Source organism: Dasypus novemcinctus, chromosome 7 (assembly GCF_030445035.2).
Source record: "Dasypus novemcinctus isolate mDasNov1 chromosome 7, mDasNov1.1.hap2, whole genome shotgun sequence".
Lineage (NCBI taxonomy): Eukaryota > Metazoa > Chordata > Mammalia > Cingulata > Dasypodidae > Dasypus > Dasypus novemcinctus.
The window spans coordinates 78,080,793-78,104,218 of record NC_080679.1 but is presented as its reverse complement, the minus strand read 5'-3'; the positions used below and the strand labels follow the sequence as shown (position 1 = coordinate 78,104,218).

The 23,426-nt window shown below is 42.6% G+C and overlaps 1 protein-coding gene across 2 annotated transcripts in view; it reads left to right on the top strand.

Moving 5' to 3' along the window:
* MYO3B (myosin IIIB) overlaps window positions 1-23,426 on the top strand; it is a 529,864-nt gene that overhangs the window by 95,306 nt on the left and 411,132 nt on the right. For both annotated transcript variants that reach the window (XM_023589485.2, XM_071216296.1), the window contains one exon: window positions 19,491-19,636. In XM_023589485.2, the coding sequence (XP_023445253.2) occupies window positions 19,491-19,636 (146 nt within the window). The remainder of the gene's footprint in view (window positions 1-19,490; window positions 19,637-23,426) is intronic.

Below are 23,426 nucleotides of genomic sequence, written 5' to 3'. Positions count from 1 at the left end.
ATTTAAATTGTCCATATTTCCTAAACATGTTTTTAAACATGAAAGTAGATATAAACTCCTTATCACTTAAGACCTACAGAACTATATAACCCAAAGGAAAACATGTTTTATAAACAAAATTACAAAGGCAGTAACATTCAAGTAAGCAGGCTGAATTTAATGAGATGAATTATATTGTTTTACAGAATTTGGTTGTCCTTTGCAATGTGGATATGTTTCAGAACACTGCAGCATGGGTTACCTTGAGTCTGGAAGACCGACTACCACTGGGTTGCATGTGGTGACCCAGTTCTCCCACTGCTTTTCTCTATGTCAGCATCTCTTTTGGCCTTCGGCTGGTACATCTCTGTTTTTCTCTCCTTGCCTGGGACAACTGAATTATGTCCACCACAAATGACATGTTCAAATTCCAACCTCTGGTCCTGTGGGTGTGAACCCATTTGTAAATAGGACTTTAAAAGATGTTATTAGTTAAGGCATGCCCAAACTGAATGAGGGTGGGTCTTAATCCAATATGCTGAAGTCCTTAGGAGCAAAGGAACTTGGACACGGAAAGATGCCATGAGGAGCAGACAGAAGCAGAAAGTCAATGGAACATGGAAGAGAAAGGAGAAGGCATTGCCACATGATGTAGAAGCCGTGAAACCCCAAAAATTGCCAGTCAGCCAGAAGATATTGATCCTGGGAAGAAGCATACATTCTAGATTCTGAAACCAAGAACCAATAAATTCCTGTAGTTTACGCCAACCCATTTTATAGTATTTGTTTTAGAGCCAGGAAACTAATACAGCTTTTGGTACCAGAAGTTGGGTGCTGCTATTACAAATACTTAAAAATGTAGAAATGCCTTTGGAATTGGGTAATGGGTAAAGGGTTGGAAGAATTGTGAGGCCCTTGATAGAAAAAAAGCCTAAATTGCTTTGAAGAGACTGTTGGTAGAAATATGTACGTTAAAAGTACTTAGAAGAAAATGATAAACGTGTTATTACAAAGCAGAAGAAAAACCATCCCTGTTGAAAAGTGGCAGAGCACTTGGAAAAATTGTTCTGATGTCAGATTGAAAGTAGAACTTGTGAGCAATGAACTTGGGTATTTAGCTGAGGAGATTTCTAAGCTAAGGGTAGAAGGTGCAGCCTGGTTTCTCCTTGCAATTTATAGTAAAATATGAGAGGAAAAGGATAAGCTGAGAACTCAGCTCGAAAGCAAAAAGAAACCAGAAATAGATGGTGTTGACAATTCTGAGCCTATTCAGATACTTCGCTCTGAGACTAAGGCTAGACAGTATCTATAGGGACCTCCCTGAGCTTCCGGGAGTGAGTCCCCAGAGGACTCCACAATGGGCTTTGATTAAACAACCCTTTGCTAAAGAGGGTGTGGCAGAACATGGATCTGGTCAGCCATGTCGGTGGAATCCAGGACTGGAAATGCAGTTATCCAAGAAGGATCTGTGGAAAGTTCTATTGTTTGATCATTTGGATCCCCTGTAACAGCACATAAAGCTAACAAGGTTTTGGTGAAATTTGTATGAAAAGAAGCAATGCCTGAAAGGGACAGAGAAAGGATGAATTGAAGGAAGAATGACTTTAAGGGCAGGACCTTTGAAGCTGCATTCTGGACTGGAGAGATCTCCTTGGGCCAAGAAAGTGGGCCTACCTGCATGTGTGGAAAGGGCAGGTCTGCCCCTGTGCCACCCTTGTTCAGGGAGAGTGCCACCACCCAAATGCTGTGTTCCATCCTTCCCAGAGAGCCCAGCTGCCATTCCAATGCTTGGAAAGGGTGGGGCCTACAGTCCCAGGATTGGGGAAAGCAGGGCAGTTGGGCAAGTGCTTGCAAGAAGTGAGGCTGCTATTTTATCAAGCCTGGAGGACAAAGAATCAAGCCATAGTTGGTTCACACGCTTTGAGCTCTAATTGAGTTTGCCCTGGTTTTTTGTACTTGTTTGGGGTCTGTGGCCTCTGTTTTTCTTTCAATTTCTCGCTTCTGGAATGGGAAGATCTATCCTATGCCTATGCCACCATTGTAAATTGGAATCAGATAACTTGTTTTTTAGGTTTTACAAGTCCATTGATGGAAGGATTTTTGCCCTAAGACTGACCACACCTGTATTGATTTTGATGAGACTTTGGACTTAGACTTGTTCTAAAATGGTCTAAAGGAGTTGAGATGTTGTGATGGAAAGAACTCATTTTGCATGCGGGAAGAACATGTCTTTTGGGCTCCAGGGGACAGACTGGGGGGAATTGAGTCATATTCCCCACAAATGGCATGTTTAGGTCCTAACCCTTGGTCTTATGGGTGTGAACCAACTCATTTGTAAGCAGGACTTTCGAAGATGTTATTAGTTAAGGTGTGTCCAAACTGAATGAGAGTGGGCCTTACTCCAATATAACTAAAGCCCTTACAAGCAAAGAAATTGGATGAGAGAAGCCATGGGGAGCAGCCAGAAGCTAGTGAATGAAAGAGAAAGGAGAAGACCTTGTCATGTCAATTGCCATGAGACAGATAAGCCAAGGAATTCCAAAGATTGTTGGCCAGCCAGAAGATACTGGCCCTAGGAGGAAGCAAGCCTTCTCATCTCCGAAACCATGAGCCAAAAAATCCCATTGCTTAAGCCAACCCATTGTATGGTATTTGTTGGTCATCTAGATGATCTGGAATAGGTTTTTAATCCTCTTCCTAATAATAATATTATTATCATTGGAACAAAAACAAAAAAATTTCACAGTGAACTTGTGAGCCCTATTTTGAGAAACACTGCAGGATAAATTCAAAACTCCTTTGGATAATGAACAAAGCTTGTCGTATTCCAGCAACTATCTACCTCTCCAGCCTTATCCGGTAACTTTTCCTTAAATTGCTTGTTTGTTTGTTTTGTTTTGTTTTTTTATGCACTAGGGCCGGGGATTGAACCCTGGGACCTTGTATGTGGGAAGCTGGCACTCAACCACTGAGCCACATTGGCTCCCCTGAGTTTTGTTTCTTGTATGTTTGCATGTTGTTTTGCATTTTTTTGTTTTTAGGAGGAACCAGGGATTGAACCCAGGACCTCTCATGTGGGAAGCAGGTGCTCAAATGTTTGAGCCACATCCACTCTCCCAAATTACTTGTTCTTACTGCTCTAATAGTAGTGTACAGCATGTAGTTCTTCAAACCCATATCTAATTCCTTTAGTCCTTGCATGAACTATTATATCATCCAGAATGGCCCTCTGTGCCCTGGAAAATTCCTCCTCAATGCTGGCTCCCTAGGAAGCCTCTGCTAATCCTTGGCAGACTTTGAGGCTCCTCTCCCTGAACTTCCACTGCAGCCTTTCCACCCTCCATTAGCGCATCGCATTGTAATTGCCTGCATGTCTGCCAATTGGACTCCAAGTTCTAGCAGGAATCTGTGATGCCCAGCTCTCAGCTCAGTGCTGAGTACAGAGTAGGTACTCAAAAAACAGGAGTAAGAAGAATTAACATATTGGTAAAAAAGCCAAAGGAATAATAAGTTTGGAAGGCGGCTTGAGGAGGACTGTTACAACAATTGATAATAGCCAATTCCTCTACAGCTTCGGTTTGATCTATTCTCAAAGAAAAGCCTACTTGAGGTCACTCAACTCATATTTGGGGTGGCGGGACATGAAAGATGGTGTTCCTGTCCTAATCAACAACAAGCTGGTGTTCTCAGAATCTCCAAGTGTAATTAAGAGAAGCCTCCACATGGACTTGTACATTTCTTATGAGGTGTTTGTGACCAGAGCATACACTTACACCTTTCCAACTTCAACTGTGTTGAATAGAAAAAGTAGAGTATTTCTTTAAGGGGCAGTTTCGTGGTCTCGAGTGAGTTTCCACTACCCAGATTGCCTGGAATGGGTTCCGGTCTCAGTGGAAAAAGCTAGCACTGCGTCCTGTCTGCTGCAGTGGTAAATTGAGGAGTAGGCAGTTTATCCCGTGGAGACCCTGACTGTGCTTTTCAGGAGAGCAGGAGGCCCCTGGGCAGGCCTCAGGGATTTTCCCAGGAAATGTGCCTCTGTCCAGGACACTCTGGGACGGAAGCTGCAGTTCCCAGAATTAGGCCTACACCACCCTCATGGTTTTATTTTCCAAATGGAAAATTTATTTTTCCAACAAAACCTTTTTTTCACTCTATAATCCTCCATTGAATGTCCACAGGAACAATCTTCCGTTTGCTAGTTATTTGTTCAATTCCACAAACATTTACATTACACACTGTGAGCAGTGTCTTGGGTCAGGAGCAGTCTTTGAAAGCATTGTCAATAACGGTTCAAATTAACATTGTCTTCCTATGACACTTTGCATAGTCTATTGGTCTTAATATGCATTCACTTCTGTTGGTGTGAATAAATGGTATTTATATTAAATATGACAACAAGGCATGCAATACCAACACCGATGCATGAAACCTGTGCAGAAAACCTGTGCTTTCATTTTTTTCAAGGAAGCTGAAAGATCCTTGGTCCTATTTTATTTTTGAGAGATTGAATCAAATTATTATTTTCCCATTTTTATTTCCGTGCTTATTTCACAAGCTTGAGTATCTGTAGTATTTAATTCAAATAGGCTATGCTACAAACCAGGTGGCTAATGGAACGTGAGCATACCCAATATAACGTTGACGAGCAGTCAGGATGCACAGCTCACCCAGGCAGTTCGAAGCTGCAGCATGAATTCGCTGTCATAATGTCAACACTCTCCACTTATTCCCTCTCACTGCTTCATTTGGACACTACTAAAGTTGAAAAATACTGGTAGAAGTGGTTTTAAGTCAGCAATGGAGGAGAAGAAAAATTCTATGGGCCGTCCTTAGTGTGGTTATAATTTGAAACACTAGTACTGGGGAAATATTGACTGGTTGGTAAAAGGGTTAATCCAAAAGTCATGATCAGTGTAACTTTTAAAAAATTTAATATAGTTTTATTGCATTATTGAATTTTAGCCGGTTTCAGTGTTCGTTTAAAAAATAACTTCAAACTTACAGGAAAGTTGCAAAAATAACATGAAAACAATACACAGAGTTCCAGTATACTCATTCACCTAAATACCTAACTTTTGGCCTTTCCTGACATTTATTATATAATTCTTTCCGTATCTATCTATCTATCTATCTATCTGTCTATCTGTCTGTCTATCTATCTATCTATCTATCTATCTATCTATCGCTCTACTATCTAAACATTTGAGAGTAGTTGCACTGTGTAAATTTTACAAGCTAAATATGTCAGTAGCAGACTATGACTCCAAAGATTATTTTAAGAGGGAAAGAAAAAAAATTTGAAGTTCAGCATAGAAACTACGTATTTAATAGGTTACCCTGAGCAAAATGACTTAACAATAGGAAATTAAATTTCTTGTATTGTAAGTACGGAAGTAGGTGGTTCCAGAGCTTGTTGATCCAGCAGCTCCTTGACGTCATAAAAAACCCAGATTCTTCAATCTCCGGGTTGTGACCGCTGCCAGCTGCATGTCTTTGTTGTTCGGCGCCTTGGCGGAGGTTGTGACAACATCCGCTGGAAAGCCCCAGCCTTGCACCAGTTGAGGGTAAAAGCACCAATGGGACAGTCAAACAGAAGCCTACCCTTCACTCCTTCTGCATTGGGTTGCTATTGTGGTCTGTCACGACGTCCAAGTGGGTTCTCCTCCTCCCCTGGGACCAAAGCCTAGTCCATCCCACAAATATTTAGCACCTGTTCTTTGCCGTAAATAATTCAAATTCTGAAGTAATCAGCAAGCAAGCTTTTGGAACCTGCAGGTCCCATCTTACGGGTGCTGGCTTAGTCAGAGCTCAGTTTTGCTTGTCACACACACTCGTACACACACACTCATACACACGTGCTCTCTTTCTCAGCCTCTGGTGTTTGAAGCAAATATAGTTCTTTCTGGATGTACCAAGAACAGCAGCTTGACTTAGGCCGTTGTCTTATTACATGAGCCCCCAACATCTTCAGCCATTTGTTCTCTCCAACCTGCTCTCTGGCCAACAATTTTTTAAACATTTTTCCTGAGATGGTTTGTCCGGGGCAACTTTCTCCTTATGTGGTTAAGCCTCTCTGGTTTCCCCTGCCTGTGCCTTTAGCCTATCCCCTAGGTAGGGTTGTGTGTTTGTGTGTGTTTTTACAGTTTTTCCTATGACGGTGTTTATTGTTTCTTTTCTCCTGGACTGTCTTCTGACTACTAGTGTCTGATAAGAAATAACACAGTTAATAGTACCCCACATTTGCACAGAGTTTTTGCAAACACAATGTTTTTAAATGCTCACCACTCTCTGTGAGAATGCCAGTTAGATATGACTACACCAGTTTTTTTTTGGGGGGGGGGTACCGGGGTCAGGGATTGATTGTGGGACCTTGTATGTGGGAAGCTGGCACTCAACCACTGAGCCACATCTGCTCCCCTGATTTGGTTTTCTCATTTGTTTCCTTTTCATTTGCTTTTTTGGTTTGTTTTGTAGGAGGCACTGGGAACAGAACCTAGGACCTCCCATATGGGAAGCAGGTGCTCAACGGCTTGAGTTACACCTCTCCCCTACACCAATTTTGTAGAAAGGGTGCTAGGGCTCTGCCAGGCTAAGTGTCCATGGACACAAGGTGGGTAGGTGAGTGACAGTCACTCACTGTCCCATGTGATACAACACATGCCAGGGTAATGTTAGTGTGCTCAGCCAGTATTTACATCAAACACTTGCCAGTGAATATTCTGGTCTGCAGCAAAAAGGGACATAAGCATACTTTGTGCTTAGTTACGGTGATGGTGGGACATTGGAAGTAGCTGATACTTAATCTACCTTTTCCAGCTTGACATATAGGGAAGACTTAAAATGAATGCTTGTAAATGATGCAAACCCAAATAAATGACACACAAAGTTGCCATTATTTTTATTGAGGATTGTAGACTGTGTTAAAATAATGCCTAATATGTAGCAGGTATACACTGGTCTGGCCATACTGGTTGTTAAAATATTAAAATATATTCTATTCGGGATGGTAAATAGCTGCTGGCAAGAGACCCCTGAGTGCTCTTGGCCACTGCAGGTGTCCTGTCTCTTTCCCTGGGACACTTCTGACCTCGTAATCTTGCAGTTAAAGGGGGTAACTTTTACAAATACTATGGCAAAGATGGCAAACAGAGGCCTCCAGGACTTTCTGATGGATGTGCCAGCTGACTGTCAGGTATTTTGAACATGACCCCTGCTAAACTAATGTATAGTGGGAAGGACACTTTTCCCTTACTAAAGACCTGATAAAGCACAAGGATTTGTGACAGGTGCTTTTTAATATATTATTTTCATTTCATTTCACAATAACTTTCTATAGTAGACATTGTGTCTCTGTTTTACCACTGGGAAAACTGAGTTTCAAAAAGTTGGAGGAGCACATGAAAAGATGGCAAATGTCATAATTCATTGGGAAAAGGCAAATCAGAATGCAGTGAGGTACTACCTCATACATTCTAGGATGGCTCTTATGACATTTAAACAAAGAAACCAACCCAGAAAGTAACAAAGTATTGAAGAAGTTATGGAGGAATTGGAACCTATGTACATTACTGGTGGGAATGTAAATTGATGCAGCCACTGTGACAACAGGTTGGAGATGCCTCAAAAAGTTAATCATAAAATTACCACATAGCCTGTAATTCCACTTCTAGTCATATACCCCCCAAATTTGAAAGCAGGTACTCAAACAAGTACATGTACATGCTTGCTCATAGAAGCATTATTCACAATAGCCAAAAGCTGGAAAGAGTCCAAATGTCCATCAATAGATGAATGGATAAGCAAATTGTGGCATGTACATGCAATGGAATATTATTCAGCCATTACAAAGAATGATGTACTGATGCATCCTAAAACATGGACAAAACTCAAAAACCTTATGCTAAGTGAGAGAATCCAGACACAAAAGGTCACATATTGTATGATTCCTTATATATGAAATATCCAGAATAGATACATCTAGAGAGACAGAAAGCAGATAGGTGGTTGCCAGGGCTGAGGACTTAGAGAATGGGGAGTGACCACTTAAAGAGTTCCCTTCTGGGGTGATAAAAATGTTTTGGAACTAGATAAAGGTGGCAGTTGCACAACAACTTGAATGTACTAAATGCCATTGAATTGTTCACTTTAAATCGGTTAATTTTTTCATGTCAATTAAAAAAAGAAAGCAGGTGTAGGAGGGATCATGCCCAAGCTCACCTACCTAGTCAGTATCAGAGCTGTCTGGCTTTTCAGAGAGTGTGGGGAATCAAGCTTCATTTCACAGATGAAGGAATCAAGACAGGGAGAGGATAGTCTTGGAGCTACTGCAGAGCAGATGTGGCCCCAGCATTCAGATTTCCTAGAGCACCAGTCCCTCTACAATGTGTTCAGTTGGGGTGTTCAGTGTGGAAAACGTGTACCAGCTGAGAGCGGATACAACAAAGACATGCAAAGATGGTGGGAAAATATTCTGAAATTGGAGTGGAGACACCTCATTTTAAAAGACGCTCATGAAGGAGCCATCACCTATCATTTATAGGTCGACTACACGTTGCAACACCAGCAATGCGAGAAGTAGCCCATGTATATAAAGGTTCTAGTTTATTCCACATCTTCCTAAAACAGCCAAAGGTCTGTGTCTATACTGGAAAACAGATTTGTGGATAAAATTAACATTTTCTTCTTTTTAGAAAAATTTCCCCCCTTTCTACTTCCATCTGCTTGTTGTTGCAAACAAGAGCTAATCAGCTGAGCAGAGAAACAGATGTGCTGTGACGGCTCTAAAAATGGGTCTCTCTCTGCCTGGCAAAGGGTCGTTGACAGGGACGGTTGCCATAACAACCAGCTTACGCCAGTGTAGAAATATTGCAGGCTTTTTGCGGCCACTTTTGCCTTCATTAATTATGCTGTTCCTAGCTAAATGATACGAAAATGCAATTTCTTTTGGTATTAGCACGATTAGAGACCATAAATAAGATGTTTTGTGTTGAAGGGCTGAGAAAGCATAAAACACTAAAGAACCAAAATATTATTTTGGCCATTATTACCATTTTGTTCCCTAAGCTCTAGTTAATGGGTCTGGCTACCAAATAAGAGTTAGCATTTATTGGATGCTTACCATGTTCATGGCACAAAGTACTTTATATGTATTAACTGATTTATAATCCTAACAACAACCCCATACAGTTGTATTATTATCCTAATGTTTTAGACAAAGGAATTAAGTAACTTTAGACAAAAGTTAAGTAACTTTTCTTGTCGTTGGATTAATTATTTGGTAGTGGCACCAGGATTTGAAACCAGGTATTTGGCTCCAAAATCCTTAGTCTAACCACTGAATGACAAATTGTTAAAGTATCACTAGTGTACCAGATAGGATGTGAATCTGGGGTTTTGTTTTCCTATTTTTAAGTTATTTTAGATGAGAGTTATCCTTCATAAAATGTAGAGGAAAATGCAATATTTTAACCTGACCTAGAAAAAACAATGCTATTACAGTTCAAGGGGAGGAGGAAAAGATCTGGAAAAATAAACTAACAAAGTTCTCCAGAGTAGAATAAAGGAGGTTTGGATTTTACTTTGTGTTTTGCCATTTATTTTAAAAAGTGAATGTGGCCCAGTTATTTCAATCTAGCTTCAGTTTAGTTTTTTTTTTTTAAAAAAAGTTAGGAGCATGAATTTTGGAGTCAAATAGACCTGAGAGCAAATCCTAGACATCTGCTTACCCACTTATCACTGACCTCAGCCGTGATATTGAATATTTCTGATTGTAAAATGGAAAGAAAAAAAAACTTCCTCAAAGGACAAGGTGAAATAACGTATTGAAAGCACTTTGCACAGAGCCCAGCATAGTAAGTACCTTTAAAAATGGTGGCATATGGGAAGCAGATGTGGCTCAAACGCTAGAGCCTACCATATGGAAGGACCTGGGTTCGAAGAAGAGAAAGCATGCCTGTGTGACAAGCCAGTGCCTGCACAAGTGCCCGCTTAGAGAGCCAGTGCCCATACAAGTGAGTCACGGAGCAAGATGATGACGCATCAGAAAAGAGAAAAGGGGAGAGTCAAGGTGAAGTGCAGCAGAAACCAGGAACTGAGGTGATACAATTGACAGGGAACCTCTTTCCCCATATCAGGGGCCTCCAGGATCAAATCCCAGTGAATCCTAGAAGAGAGAAAATGAGAAGCCAACACAGACAGCAAAACTAGCAGGGCGGAAGGAGGGGAAGGGGGAAAATAAATAAATACATATGTGTATATATTTTTTTAATGGTGGCATATATCACCCTGCACCCAGCCTCACCCCCCCCCCCCAGCCTAAGTTGTTCTCTCCTTTAAAACAAACAGGCTGGCTTAGGGAGTCTCCGCCTCTGTGGGCTCTTCTGCTTCACAGACCACGTTTACGGTTTTTAGGGAGCCTTTCCCAGCTCTCACGTTCTGTGGCTCTGCAGTTCTGCAGATTACAAGAGTGGGGTGTCCCCAAGCTCTCAGTAAGCCAAACTGATGATGGAATGACCTTCAGGATCCACTTTTCCCTGGCTGGAGATCCTGCGACTCCCTGTGCCACTGACAGCACTGCAAGGAATGGAGGGCTCGGGAGTTGGGGAGATTCAAGTGAGAGGTTTAAAATTTCCGATCCTTGGCTAAAAAACCTATGTATCCTCCCCAGAGACACTCAGCCATTTGCTGTTCCCTGGCTCCTTCCAGGCTCTTTGTGTCACCTTCCAAGAAACAGATTCCCTGCCTTGTGGCTCTGAACATGACCCTGCCATAATCTACAGATGCGGCCCCACCTTCTGAGGCTCTGAAGCCCTCCCGGATGCTGGGGGCTGCAGGGAGTAACGCTCCCAGGGCAAGAGTGAGTGAATGATTGAGTGCGGCCCCAGCTCTCCCCCTCAGCTCCCCTGGCAGCTCCCTGCCAGCTGGGGCTCCGTGGGGAAGTTGAGTCATCTGTCATTTGTCAGTGTGGAGGAGGGGGGCCGGGTCTGGGGGTGGCGGTGACATGTCGTCACCCTCCTCCCAGGGGTCTAAGTATAGGCCTCGTGTGAGGGCTTCAGGCCCCAGATGTGCAGAAGCATGGGCGGCCCAGAGCTGAGGCCACCCATGCACTGTGCTCAGTAACCCCCGGAACTCCCAGGCAATCCTCCCACAGCCCACAGTCCCCCACCCCTGGCCACACCACCCTCTCAGCCCCAGGCACAGAGAAGCCAGAGTTGGCTGATGCTTAATTGCAGGAGCAGGGAGAAGGGTCAGGGCACCTGCTGTTTTCTTCTTCATCATCCACCCGAGAGGAAGACCTGACGTTGCTACCGTCGGGGCAGAGGCGTTTGTGCGGGAGGGAGGTCAGAGCTGGCCTCCAGCTGGCCCTGAGCTCTGAGTCCCAAAGGACCAGGGAGCTGCCTCCTACTGAGGCTTCATCCGCCCCAGCAAGGCACCGGGTCTCTGAGCCAGGAAAGGGAACTCACGCTCAGGCAAAATCTAGCACTTACTCCTTCCTGATGGTCACTGAGCTGTCCCAGAAGAAGACAATGGGATGCAGGCAGTTAACCTGAGGATGGGACCCCAGATGAGCCTTGGGGAGGGAGTGAAGAAGGAGAAGGTGGGGTGGGGAGGGGATCCGCATTTATTGTGCTCTATTATGTCCTAGGCATTTCCCACACCTTTTTTAGTTTTAGAAAGTTAAACAAAATCATTCTTTTGCAGGCAAGTGCGACATTTCCAAGGGCATCCTGGTTCTCACGGTGATACCAGCCTGGGAGAGGACAGAAACCAGAGGCTCCTTGCAGATGAATGAATATGCTCAAGTGTGAACACTCAAATAATCTGATTTGCATCCCTATTTTTTTAGGTGCATCATAGAAGAGGGAAAAAAATATTTCTTCGCATTTGTTTCCTCTTGCGGGGTCAGGATGCGGTTCTATTGCCTACCATCTGTGTGACCTTGGACATGTTGCTTAACCTTTCTGAATCTGTTTCCTCACCTGGGGTCATCATACCTGTCCTAACAAGCTGTAAAATGCAATGAACTGTAGAAGCTCGTATTCACTGGTTCCTTTACTGTATTCTGGTAGGAGCAGAGCACTAACTGGCAAAGAACAGGGGACAGCAAAGAGGGAAGAGTGAAGGATGAGAAATGAGAGGAGCAGGAACTCCATCTGCTTAGATGGAGCCTAAGGGCCTTAGATGGAAGTTACTGAGGCTATGACTTATGGAAAACAAAATATCTGGCAATGGCCCCAGCATTCTCCATATTACAGGAATGCCCAGGAGATACCTCCCTGAGGAGGAACCACTGATTTTGCCACTGGCTTGGCCATGAGTGAGCTTGGTGACTTTGGGCAAGTCAACTCTCCCCTTGGGAGCTCAGTTTCCTTTTTTTGCGAAGTAAAGGGGGTTGAATGAAGAAATCCTAAGGTTCAGCTCCATCTCTGGTAGGAGGAAGCTGCTGGAAAAGGGGAGAGCAGTGGAACTGTACTGGGTCTCCATGTAAATGTACTCCTCCAAGAATATTTTTTGAGAGGTTAAGGACATAGACAAAAACATACAATGTGGACATGGAGATTTACTTTTTCTAGGGGGGCTCTGTAGATGCTTGTGCTCAGTCTGAGAAGGGGGCTTACCACATAAAATAGGGATGAGTGGCTCATTCCCAGGGCTTGGAGGAATTTAAAAATTGAGTGCTGTGCTGGCCTCAGACCCAGAACCAACCTCCTCTACCTCCACCAGCCACACTGAGCCTTGCTGGTGGGAGGGTACTGGTGTTGGGTATTGTGCAAGGGTGCTCTGTGAGTTTTTAATTTGAACCTTGTTTTATTTTGCAAAAAGCTTCAGCTGAATATTGCAATCCTGGGAAAAGACTTATAGAATGTCACATTTTAATTAGAGAACTTGCTGGATTTCATAAAAACAGTATAATTTAAATTATTTCTGACATTTCTCAGTGAACAAAATATAGAGCAGAGGCTAGCCTTGGTTTGCCTTTTATGATCATAAAAGAACTGAAACAATAATACATCAATTCCAATTCCTCTGCTCCACACCCCCTTTGCTCAAACAAATATCAAATATATTCTTCTTGAAGTTATATTTTATCCTAGAGAAGATGCCATTTGTCTATTTAGTATCTGAGCCTGTAAAACTTTAAGGTGTTGGTATGTAAAACTCATGAAAAATATTTGTCACGGGAATGTTTATAACTGCAATCTCTGAATCCAGGGAAGAAGCTCTATTTTGGAAATCTTTATGATCAATAACATTTATCAATTATGCCACATGGATTGTAGAAGCAAAATTAAGAAACGTATTTGCTTTCCTACCTCTCAGCCCATCTTATTTGCCAGTCTATTGCCTGCATTTTTGGGCTCAAGGTCAGCCAAGGATTAATAGCTTTAGGTCTATTTGCCTTGCTTCTTTATTTAGCTGAATTTAGCTCTTGAGATAACAACATTTTCCCTGTGTACTTGAGTGAAATTTTAATCTCGACCTTTGGTTATAATTTTGGATTGCACAAGTGATTTTATTTAGTAAGGGGAGAAATCAGAATGTATAAGGCTATACTATTTACATGTTTTAATGGGATTTAAAAAATCAGTGGAAAAACAAAATAGTCTAAATACCAACTGTATTATTTTTAAGTCTGGTAAATTATTTTTATGAGAGCAAGATATATTTTTTTCTTATGGTAATTGGCACAACTATAGTATTCTTTGCTTTAAGATCTCATTATTGAAAGAGATTTGATAAATGGTTTTGAGTTAAGTATCATGTTGGAGAAATCTAGGTTTTCTGAATCCAGGAGCTCATATGTTGACTGTTTTTATCCCCTTTTTATCCAGTCTAAGACAGATGTACTTTTCAGATAATGGAAACCTTGATTTGAGGAGAGACTGTCCTCTCAGGCTCTTATAGACACAGGCTTCTTTCCTCCAAGAGCAGAGGGTGAAACTCACTCTCTTGGAAACTTTATCAGTAAGGTTTACCCCTGGGGTAGACTGAGATGAAATTATAATCATGGTGGCCTGAGATAGTGAAAGTGCCACACAAGACTTGTGCTTACAATAAAAAGAATTGCGGATAGAAAGGAAATTTGTTTTACTTTTCTTGTGTTAGGCTCATAGGAACCTAGTTTTATAACCAAGACACCACCTTTAACCTGCCAACTTATAGCTAAAGAATCCCAACAGTTACCAAATACCTTGGAGGAATAAAACATGCCCTTGAAAGTGAAGGCAAATATTTCCTTTATTTATTTATTTATTTTTTTACATTTTCAAAACAACAAAATTCTTACTCTCTGTAGACCCTTAAGAATACGTAGAAAGACTTAAAGAAATAAAATAAATATTACCTTTACTCAATGACCCCACATTTTCTACTATTAACATTTTAGTGCCATTGAAAAAGCTGAATAATCAGCCTTTTCATAAACTGTTTCAGATGAGGCCCATGAAAAAGAGATTGTTTAGATTGCATGGGAGAAAGAAGTGCAGAGAGAGGAAATGATTTGCCAAGTTACCCAGGGGGGGAGTAGCAGAACCGAAATGAAGGTGCCCAGCTCTGGGGTTTTCTTGTGCTAGCCAGAGGTATGAGTCCCTCTCCATCAGATAGCTGCTGATGGCTGCTTTTTCACTCTGCCATTCCCTAGCCAGGGGCTGAGAAAAAGGTCAGCCATCCTCAACAGAATCCTGCTGACTGTGCTGGGGATGGACAAGGGGATGATATATGGCAAAACAGCTACATCAAGGTGCTGGGGCAGTTTACCCTGTAAACTCCTGCAGAGAGGGGAGTTGGCACTCATGCTGTGGAACAGAAGGAAGTGATTGGGGATGGATTTAGGGAATCTGGGCCTTTGGGGCGCTTTAGCCTGAAGAAGGCTAGAGAGAACTGCCCTAGCAATCAAGGAAAGCTGATGGGCAGCCTTTGCTCCAAAGACCAGTCCGACTAAACTTTTAGTGAAAACTTATTTCTTGTCCTCCTTGGTTTCCTCCAGAGAGAAACTGAGCAACCAAGGTAGTAACCAGTGACGTTTCGGCTGTTCAAGCCCACCTCTGGGTAAAAGGGCCTTAAACATTGGGCACCCAAGCTGTTAGAGGCTAGATATTGCAAGTAATCCCCGCATTTGTGTTTTTCCTCTTTCTAAAATAAGCAGCAGTGTAGTATGTGGCCAGAAAAGTCCTAAGTTTGCATTTCAAGGTGGGAACCTGAACATGCTCCATTAACCAGCACCTAAACAATCGCTATGTCGCTGAAGCTCATTTTCCTTAACAGAGGCATTATCTCAGTAACAGGCATCTTTTCCTAGACCTTAAGACCTGAAATTATTGGCAATAAAAACTTCTCAAAGATCCAGCCATCCAGTTCACACTGAAGAATAATCTACTGTCCGCTCTCCCTAATTTGCAAGGGGATGCTAGCCTCCCCATTTGAGACGCTATCCCAAGATTGCTTATTTGGAAATTGTGAAGTTATAGAATATTAGAGTGGGAAGAGAAGGTAGAGATCATTCATTCCCACCTTTCCATTTCATAGATCAAGAAAGGGAGGTCCTACCACGTTAGGGTAGAACTCAGACACAACTGGAACTTTTTATGCCGCCTAGCAAATTGACTTCTCCTGGCTTGTCTGTTTCTGTAACTGGCACCATCATCCTCCTCGTCACCCGGGATCAAAACGTCAGTCTTTCTTGATGTGTCCTGCTCCCTAACCTCCCATATTAAATTGCTCTCCACGTCCTGGAAGTCTTCCCTTGAACTCTCTCTCACACCTGTTCTGTCCTCCCCATTCCACTGCCACCCACATCATCCACTCTCTGTAAACAAAGGCCAGCCTCAAGCATTGGGCTTGTCTCCTCTGTGGGGTCGTGGGGGGTGAGGTGCAGGGTGTTGGGGTTCGGAGCCTTGTGTCGATGCTCCTCTCTCCGCCCCTTGAGTGTGACTTACAAAACCTGGGAAACCTGGTGCAGGGCAGCCCCTTTCCCTGTCCTTGCCATCCTCCTTTCTTATTGGAGCATCTTAACAATGGATCCAGTGAGTTCTTCTGAAAGTTGCCTTCTGGGGTAAGGGAGCAAAGACCAGTCGATGACCCCAAGCCTCCTTAATGCAGTTTATTTATTTAGAGACAAAGAGAATGCTCAGCTAAGGAGAGCGATTCTTCCTTTTGTCTCCTAAAGAAATAGTTGCAAACATTGGTGTTAGATTGATAGGGAATTCAGTTCCAAGATCTGTTGACCTTAAGTTGGGGAATATCCTCTTGAGTGCTTCTTACCCCTTCACACACGAGTCCGTGTGAAGGCTCATGTACTCCAGCTGAGGCCCAATGCTGGAAAAGAGGTACCTTCTGTGTCTGAGACTCCTCCAAGAAGATGGAGTTTAGGTGACAGAACCTCAAAGAAGCTGGTTAGTTTAGTCAAAACGTGAGTGCAGAAGCAGATAATTTCAATGTTCCTTGAGCATAACTTTTTTATGGCACTTACCACATCATATTGCAATGATCTGTTTACGTGTCCATTTCCTCTCTATGGTTGGGTAAGTTAGTTAAATTTTTATGCTTCAGTTTCCACATTTGTAAAAGGTGGTAATAATGTCTACCTCAGGGAATTATTCCGAGGATTAAATTAAGGCTTTATTTGCTTTCTCTCCCCAGAACCTAGTACAAAGCTTGGCTCATGGGCACTCAATAATAATGACTTATCTTATTAGCATCGTATTCGATACTTTTGCTTGGAAAGCTGAGATTAGGGAATTTCTCTGTCACATTATGAGCTGATTTTTGGGAAGAGAAGAATGTGGTTGGATGCTTTTCTATTAGTCAGACTGAGCTGAAGATAGTGTCTGCCTGTAAAGAGAAATTGAAACCACATAAATGTTTTTAATATTTTATGACAGCATTTGAGAAATGTAAGGAATATCCATCCTGACATTTGGATGTGTTTTGGAATTACCACCTGTGTCCCATCCAAGACAGCCAGAAGTTAATTTAAATTTATTCCAGGAGTTGAGGGCTCTGGGTCCTAGACACTTTTCATTGACTTGCTTAGCCAGAAATTATCTCCCTCTGCATTGCTAAGCATTTGGAGCCCATACCCTTTATTGGACACTTTAGTATACATTGTCTTAGGATATGTATAGCTGTCATGATAGGTCACTTGTTTATCATAAGCTCACATTATATTTCAACTGGCCATAAGTGCCTGGGTTGGAGCAGGATTATCTTACTTCCCTTTCTTACCTCACAAGGCCCTTCCCAGGGTCGTGTACCAGAATAGTGAACTATTTGCTAGATGATAGGTCTAAAATTTTGTGTGTCCCATACTTTTGAAAATGTCATTCCTGAAGGGGAAGGTGTTGAATAGCCTTCTCCAGAGATCTTTAAAAATAGTGTAGCTTTTCACTTGATTGGTGTAAGGAAAGCAAGGTCTTTGAGGGCAATGAAATGGCCTCTGCTACCGAAATTGGAATTCTTTGTACTTCAGTTTGAATGCACCCTTGAAAATAATATGTTAAAAGTATGACAGTTATTCTATGACAGGATATTCTATTCAGAGGTTGGGGCTGGGACCAGGCCGAGGACATGTGTCCATGGAAAATATCCAGTTCAGAAACAGAAGAAAAGTTGGAGGGTAATTTTGGGAAATGAGCACAAGCTCTAGGGCAAACTGGCAGACACATTTTGCCAGGCCTTGCAAGACCAATTAACCCAATTAACTGGATCTGGAAGAGAACATGTGTATTAGTTTTCTATTGCTGCTATAACAAATTACTACAAACTTAGTGGCTTCAAACAGTGCACATTTATTATCTCACAATTCTCTTCTCTACTGGACTAAAATCAGCATCTTATTTGAAGTCTTAGATGCATCTCAGACTCAATTTGTCTCCCGGGGGAACTCTGCTTTTCACTATCTCCCTTGCCCCCCCACCTCCCACCCTCTCTCCCTGCCTCTTTCATCATCTTCCCCAGCTCAATAAACAGCAATACTATTTTTCCAGTTGCTCAGGTCAAAAACGCTGGGGTTGTCCTTAACACTTCTTTTTCTTAAACACCGTGTACATCCCATAAGCAAATCCAGTTGGCTCAACCTTTAAAATTGTACCCAGAATCTGATTATTTCTCACCACCTCACTGTCTCTCATTTGAACTTTTGCAGAAGCATTTTTAACTGGTTTTGCTTTTCCTACCTGTACCACTGCAATCTGTTCTCAGTGAAGCAGCCAGAGTGATTCTTTGTGAACATAAGCCAGATCGTGCCGTTCCTCTGCTCAACGCAGTCAGTTGTCCCATCTCACTTACAGAAAAGCCAAAGACCTTATGATGGCCATGAGGCCTGTGATCATGGCCTGCCTGTGCTCGCCAACGATATTCCTGTCAACCTCTGCGGTTGTTTGGCCAGATGCCTACCAGAACCTCAGAATTTCCCACCCTCCCAAAGCCATGGGTCATCCTTAGTCAAGGAAGCAAATTCCTAGTCCTTCCACATCCCTTTGGTCCACCCCTGCCTTCTCCCAACCCCATTGTGATTGTCATCAGAGTCTGAATGTAGGGACTTTTCCTGCCTGACTCAGAAAGTTCACAGAGGGAAGCAGATGTAGCTCAACCAATTGGGCACCCACCTACCACATGGGAGGGCCCAGGTTCGGGTTCTGGTGCCTCCTAAAGAAGGCAAACATCTGCTGCACCCACTGCAATCAGCTAGATGCCGCAGCCGCTGCAATGAGTGGACACCATAACCCAGCAGCCGCTGCAGCCTGCGGAGAGTGAATGTGGCTCAGGCCATTGGACACTCACCCCCCATGCGGGAGGTCCTGGGTTCAGTTCCTGGTGGTGCCTCTGGAGAAGGCGAACAGACAATAAGCAGACAGATGAGAAAACCATGGGGGACGGGGGAGGAGGGAGATAAAAAACAACAACAAGTTGATAGCAACAGCTTTCTCTGCAAGATTCCATGCTTCCCAAGCGAATGACAAGTTTGGTGACATTTTCTGCTAATATTGATCTTGTATCCAGTCAGGCCAGTAACCACTGGGACAGCCAAAGTGGAGTAGCTGCTGAAATACAAACTGGTTGTTGGGGTTCGGTGGGGGGGGGGGTGCTGGTGTTCTTGATAGAAGAATGTGGGAGGGATTGCTGCTTTGTGTTAACCACATCAGTTTTCCTACATCTTTCTGTACAATTGGCCACAATCTTGGGGATTTTGCCCAGGAGTCAAGGATCTTTGAGAACAACTATTCTTTGCTATTGGATTTTTGGCCAGTAATAAGGTGGAAGATGCAGACACAGCCTTTCCTTAAAGGATGCTAGGGCAGGGGCAGTGTGTTTTGCACTTCTGTGCCTCTCCTGGCACTGTTCTTGGTACATAAAAGGTTCAGTGCGTGTTTATTGAACTGAACTGAGAAATTAAAAAACAAAGCAAAACACCTCAATGAATCTATCAGATGAATGGAGATCGGCAAAGGACCTTTTTGGACATCTGAGGTGGCAGTGGGGTTGATGTGTTGTGTCTTGCTTTTGTCTGATAGGTCATTGCTTGTGAACAGCAGTATGACTCTTCCTATGACGCTCGCTGTGACGTCTGGTCCCTGGGGATCACAGCAATTGAGCTGGGTGATGGAGACCCTCCCCTCTTTGACATGCATCCTGTGAAAACGCTCTTTAAGATTCCAAGGTAGGACACTAGATGGCGCTCTTGCCTCACTAGTTTTTGGCGTTTTTTGGGGGGTCAAATAGCTTGGTTAGAAAGAGAATAAGTAGTTTGTCAACAATTTCTAATCCTGAAAAAGACTGATTGTAAAATTTATTTCTTTTTGGAAAAAAAGGGCGGGGGAAGGACTGTTCTTGAAAAAGCACACCCCAAGGAATAATAGAAACAAAACAATTCCACATTTTCAGTATTTCAATTTTTCTGAAATGCTAATTTTTTTGCACTTCTCACTAGAAGACTATAAATGCAATTCTGAATTAAGTAATTTACTTAAACAATAGTGTTTTCTTTATATTATATAATCATATTTGGTCTTTTTCTCCCCAGTATGAATCTTTCTCAGGTATTTTGGAAACTTTGGGGGTAAGAAAAATGTGTCATATTGCTGTATCCACTCAGCACAGCATCTAAAGAATATCCGAAAAATGTTAATTGGTTATATACTTTACGTCTCAGTGGGAAATTGTGATGAAAGATCTCTGTTTGGAGGGTATTTAAAATGCAACTACATGTTTATTGTATGTATGTATAGGTTATTATGTACAAGAGGTTTGATGATAAAGAGTAGATTGAATATTATTTATTTTCCTGTATGTATTTGTCTTTCTTCATAATGAGGCTCTAGTTACAAATAAGGAGACCGTCAGGGGGCTCTCTCCTCGACCAGTTGCAAATTGACAGATAATTTGTACCTTCCACATTTTACTTTCAAAGGAAGGCTCTGCACTGGCTAGGAGCAGTTTAACCACTTCAACAATACAAGTAGTGACCTTTCCTTATCTGCACAATCACACAGCTATCACAGGCTTTAAAATTTTCTCTTGATTGCAATTTGCATTTCTGAGTAGGTCTATTTATATGCAGATGAGGCACTCGGGCGTTCATCATTTTAATGTTATCGTTTTATACCTAACCCAGATGTGAACAACCACCAACCAAAAATTATTCCCACCCAAATCAGAGTTAGTCTTTTTGCATTATCCAAAGTGCAAAACAGGTCATGGTGATTAGAAGAACAGGCAGGGCTTCTGGCTTTTTAAATTAATAGTCTGGAGAGTGTTCAAAACGATTTAAGAATGCAAGTGCGAAAAGCAGCATTGTGTATAGTAATATGTCAGAAAGTGAGAAATGGTGTTTGGAATGATTTGTGGGGTGTTTTGAGTTTTTACAAATGGTTTCCCCTTCACCATTTATTTATTGTGGCAGCATCATTCCCCAAATGTCAGGATTAAGATGTGTCTTCTGATTAGCAAGATATGTAAATATATATATATAGTCTTTAAATATATATGTATAGCCTTTAAATATATGCATTGTTTTTTAATTTCTTTTTTAAGTATGTGTTTTTGCACACATAAAATGTTCAGAAATTTCATGAGGTGATAAACATGAGGTAAGTTAGAAGCGGTGCGTTCTGTGTGTATTTCATTAGACCCTTCATCTCCAATGACTACACTTAACTTGCTTTTGTGCCCAGCCAAGCCTTCAAATCTGAATATCCCTGTGCTCTCATCTCTTCCGTCTTGGGAGAAGCCTCCAGATCCAGAACACACAGAACCAATCCCCACTTCCCACGCCTGCCTCGGGACACTTAGAAAGGGGAAGGGTGAATCCCGGAAACAGGGCAGTTGCTGGGCACGGATCTTAGGGATGAGAAGACTCCTTATCCCAGCTCCCAGCTCTAGATTGAGGTTTTCTCTCTCCCCCGAGTTTAACCTCCTGCCCTTTTACCATCTCTTGGTTCTCGTGCAGGTAATAAATCAGCTCGAACCAGGGAATGTCAGCAGGTCCCCAGTGCCACTGAGAGAGGCTCAACACTTGCCATTGTCACAACCTGAGGAGGGGACATTCCTAGGCAGGAAGGACAGAGGTTACAAGAAAAGAACATGTTGTATATACCGTACAGCATTTTAATTCCTGAAAGTAGGGACAATATATTGGGTTTACACTCAAAGTTAATTCCTTAAAGCTCCCCTGTCAATTAGAATTGGACAGTTCTCTTCCCAAGGGGTGTGAACTGACTTAGGGGAGTGTGTGTGTGTGTGTGTGTGTGTAAAAGAGGGAGAAACTTTCCTCAGATAGGCTCTTTGACAGGAGAGTGAGAGTGGTGAAATGAACTATTTACATATTTTTAAAAGGCATTCAGATTATTTGCCTTTGTCTTTCATGGGGTTCTCTCTCTCTCTCTTTCTCTCCCCCCTTCCCCTTCCCTCTCTCCCTCTCTCTCTCTTTCTCTCTCTCTCTCCTTTTTCTTTCCTGACAAATTATGATAAAAAGTCTCTGAACTTGCTGGCTTCAGAATTGTTTTTCTATTTCAACTCTAAGTGCCTCTGTGTTCTGGAATGCTCCTCAGCTGAGTAATGAAGTCCTTTTCAAGGGGCTCTGAAATCCAGAACACTGCTTCTTCATCTGGCCTTCCTTGCTCGCCTCTTCCCTGCAGCCCTTTTCCTTACTGGAAATAAATAAATTGGGTAAGTTATCAAGTAAGGAAATAAAAGAAAACCTTTACTGAGTCGGGGAGAGGTGACTTTCATAAGTTATAAAGGACTTAGTAATCACTGACGTGCTGGTTACGTGTGAGGTGAGAGCCTCAGATGTCAACAAAGCAAGTAATTATACGGAGCTCCCAGGGCACCAATGGAAAGTATGAAAGGAGACTGGCCAGGATGTGCATGATTTGTCTGCACGCTGGTCTCCTTGCTCTTCTCCTCTCTGCCTCCACCCACCTTCTCCTTTCTCTTGACCTTCACATTAGATGACACACAGAGTAATCGTGACCTGTCTTTGAAATACTGCGTGACTCGCAATCTTTCCTTGCACTGCAAACATGCAGAAATTATCTGCTGATTGGCAGAGCATCCACTGTTTGCTGAATCTGTCAGCATGTGTCATCTCGTCTAACGCCTTTGCTCCAAAAATGCCACCTCTCTCTCACGGGTTGATGCCTGGTCTGCTGCTATTTTTCCCAGGAGATAGAAGAGAGGAAAAGAAAGGAAAACTGTTTCTCTAGGTGTTAGTGGGTTTGGAACGATCTCTCTCAGGATTCTCTCCTGAGGGCTCCTATGAAACTCTAAAGGCGGCATGCAGGCTTAGGGGGATGACCTGGAAACATTTTCACTTAAAAGATGTGTTTTATAGATGCAACTGTAGGACGCGATACAGATAGGAAAAATAGACAATTGTTTTGGTCTCTTGGCAACCAGGTTTCATTTCTTAGCTTTGAGTCTTTGGCTAATGACTCCTTCAGCCTCCAAAGAGTGGAGTTGGAAAGCCAATAGTGATGAGTGTGAGTATTTATTAGGCAGGCACTGAGTGCTGGATCCCCAGACTATTTATTTTGGGGCCAGGTAGCAGCTGACTCTGTCCAGAGTCCCACCGCACATTGAGTACTTCTGCTTCTTTCCTTGTGGAAAAATGCAAAATGTTTTCAAGATTCCCGGCCGAAACGTCCTTGACTGGGAGCAGAGGGGACAGAACAGCCTGAACAGTCCAGTCCCAGAAGCTGAAGATTATTCCTTCCTAAAGGGAACGTGTCCTGCAATACTCTAGTTGAGAAAAGGAAAGCTCCTGAGAGTTTGGATCAAACCCCCAACTCACCTTTTGGCTTGTTTCCTTTATTGAATCTAGGTTATACCAAAGTCATCTGTACACTACCAGCTATCATTTTTATGGTATTTCCTGTGACACTGATTTGGGGGCAAAATATTGAACGACCAGCCTAAATGATGATGGAGAAAATAATAATAGCTAAGAT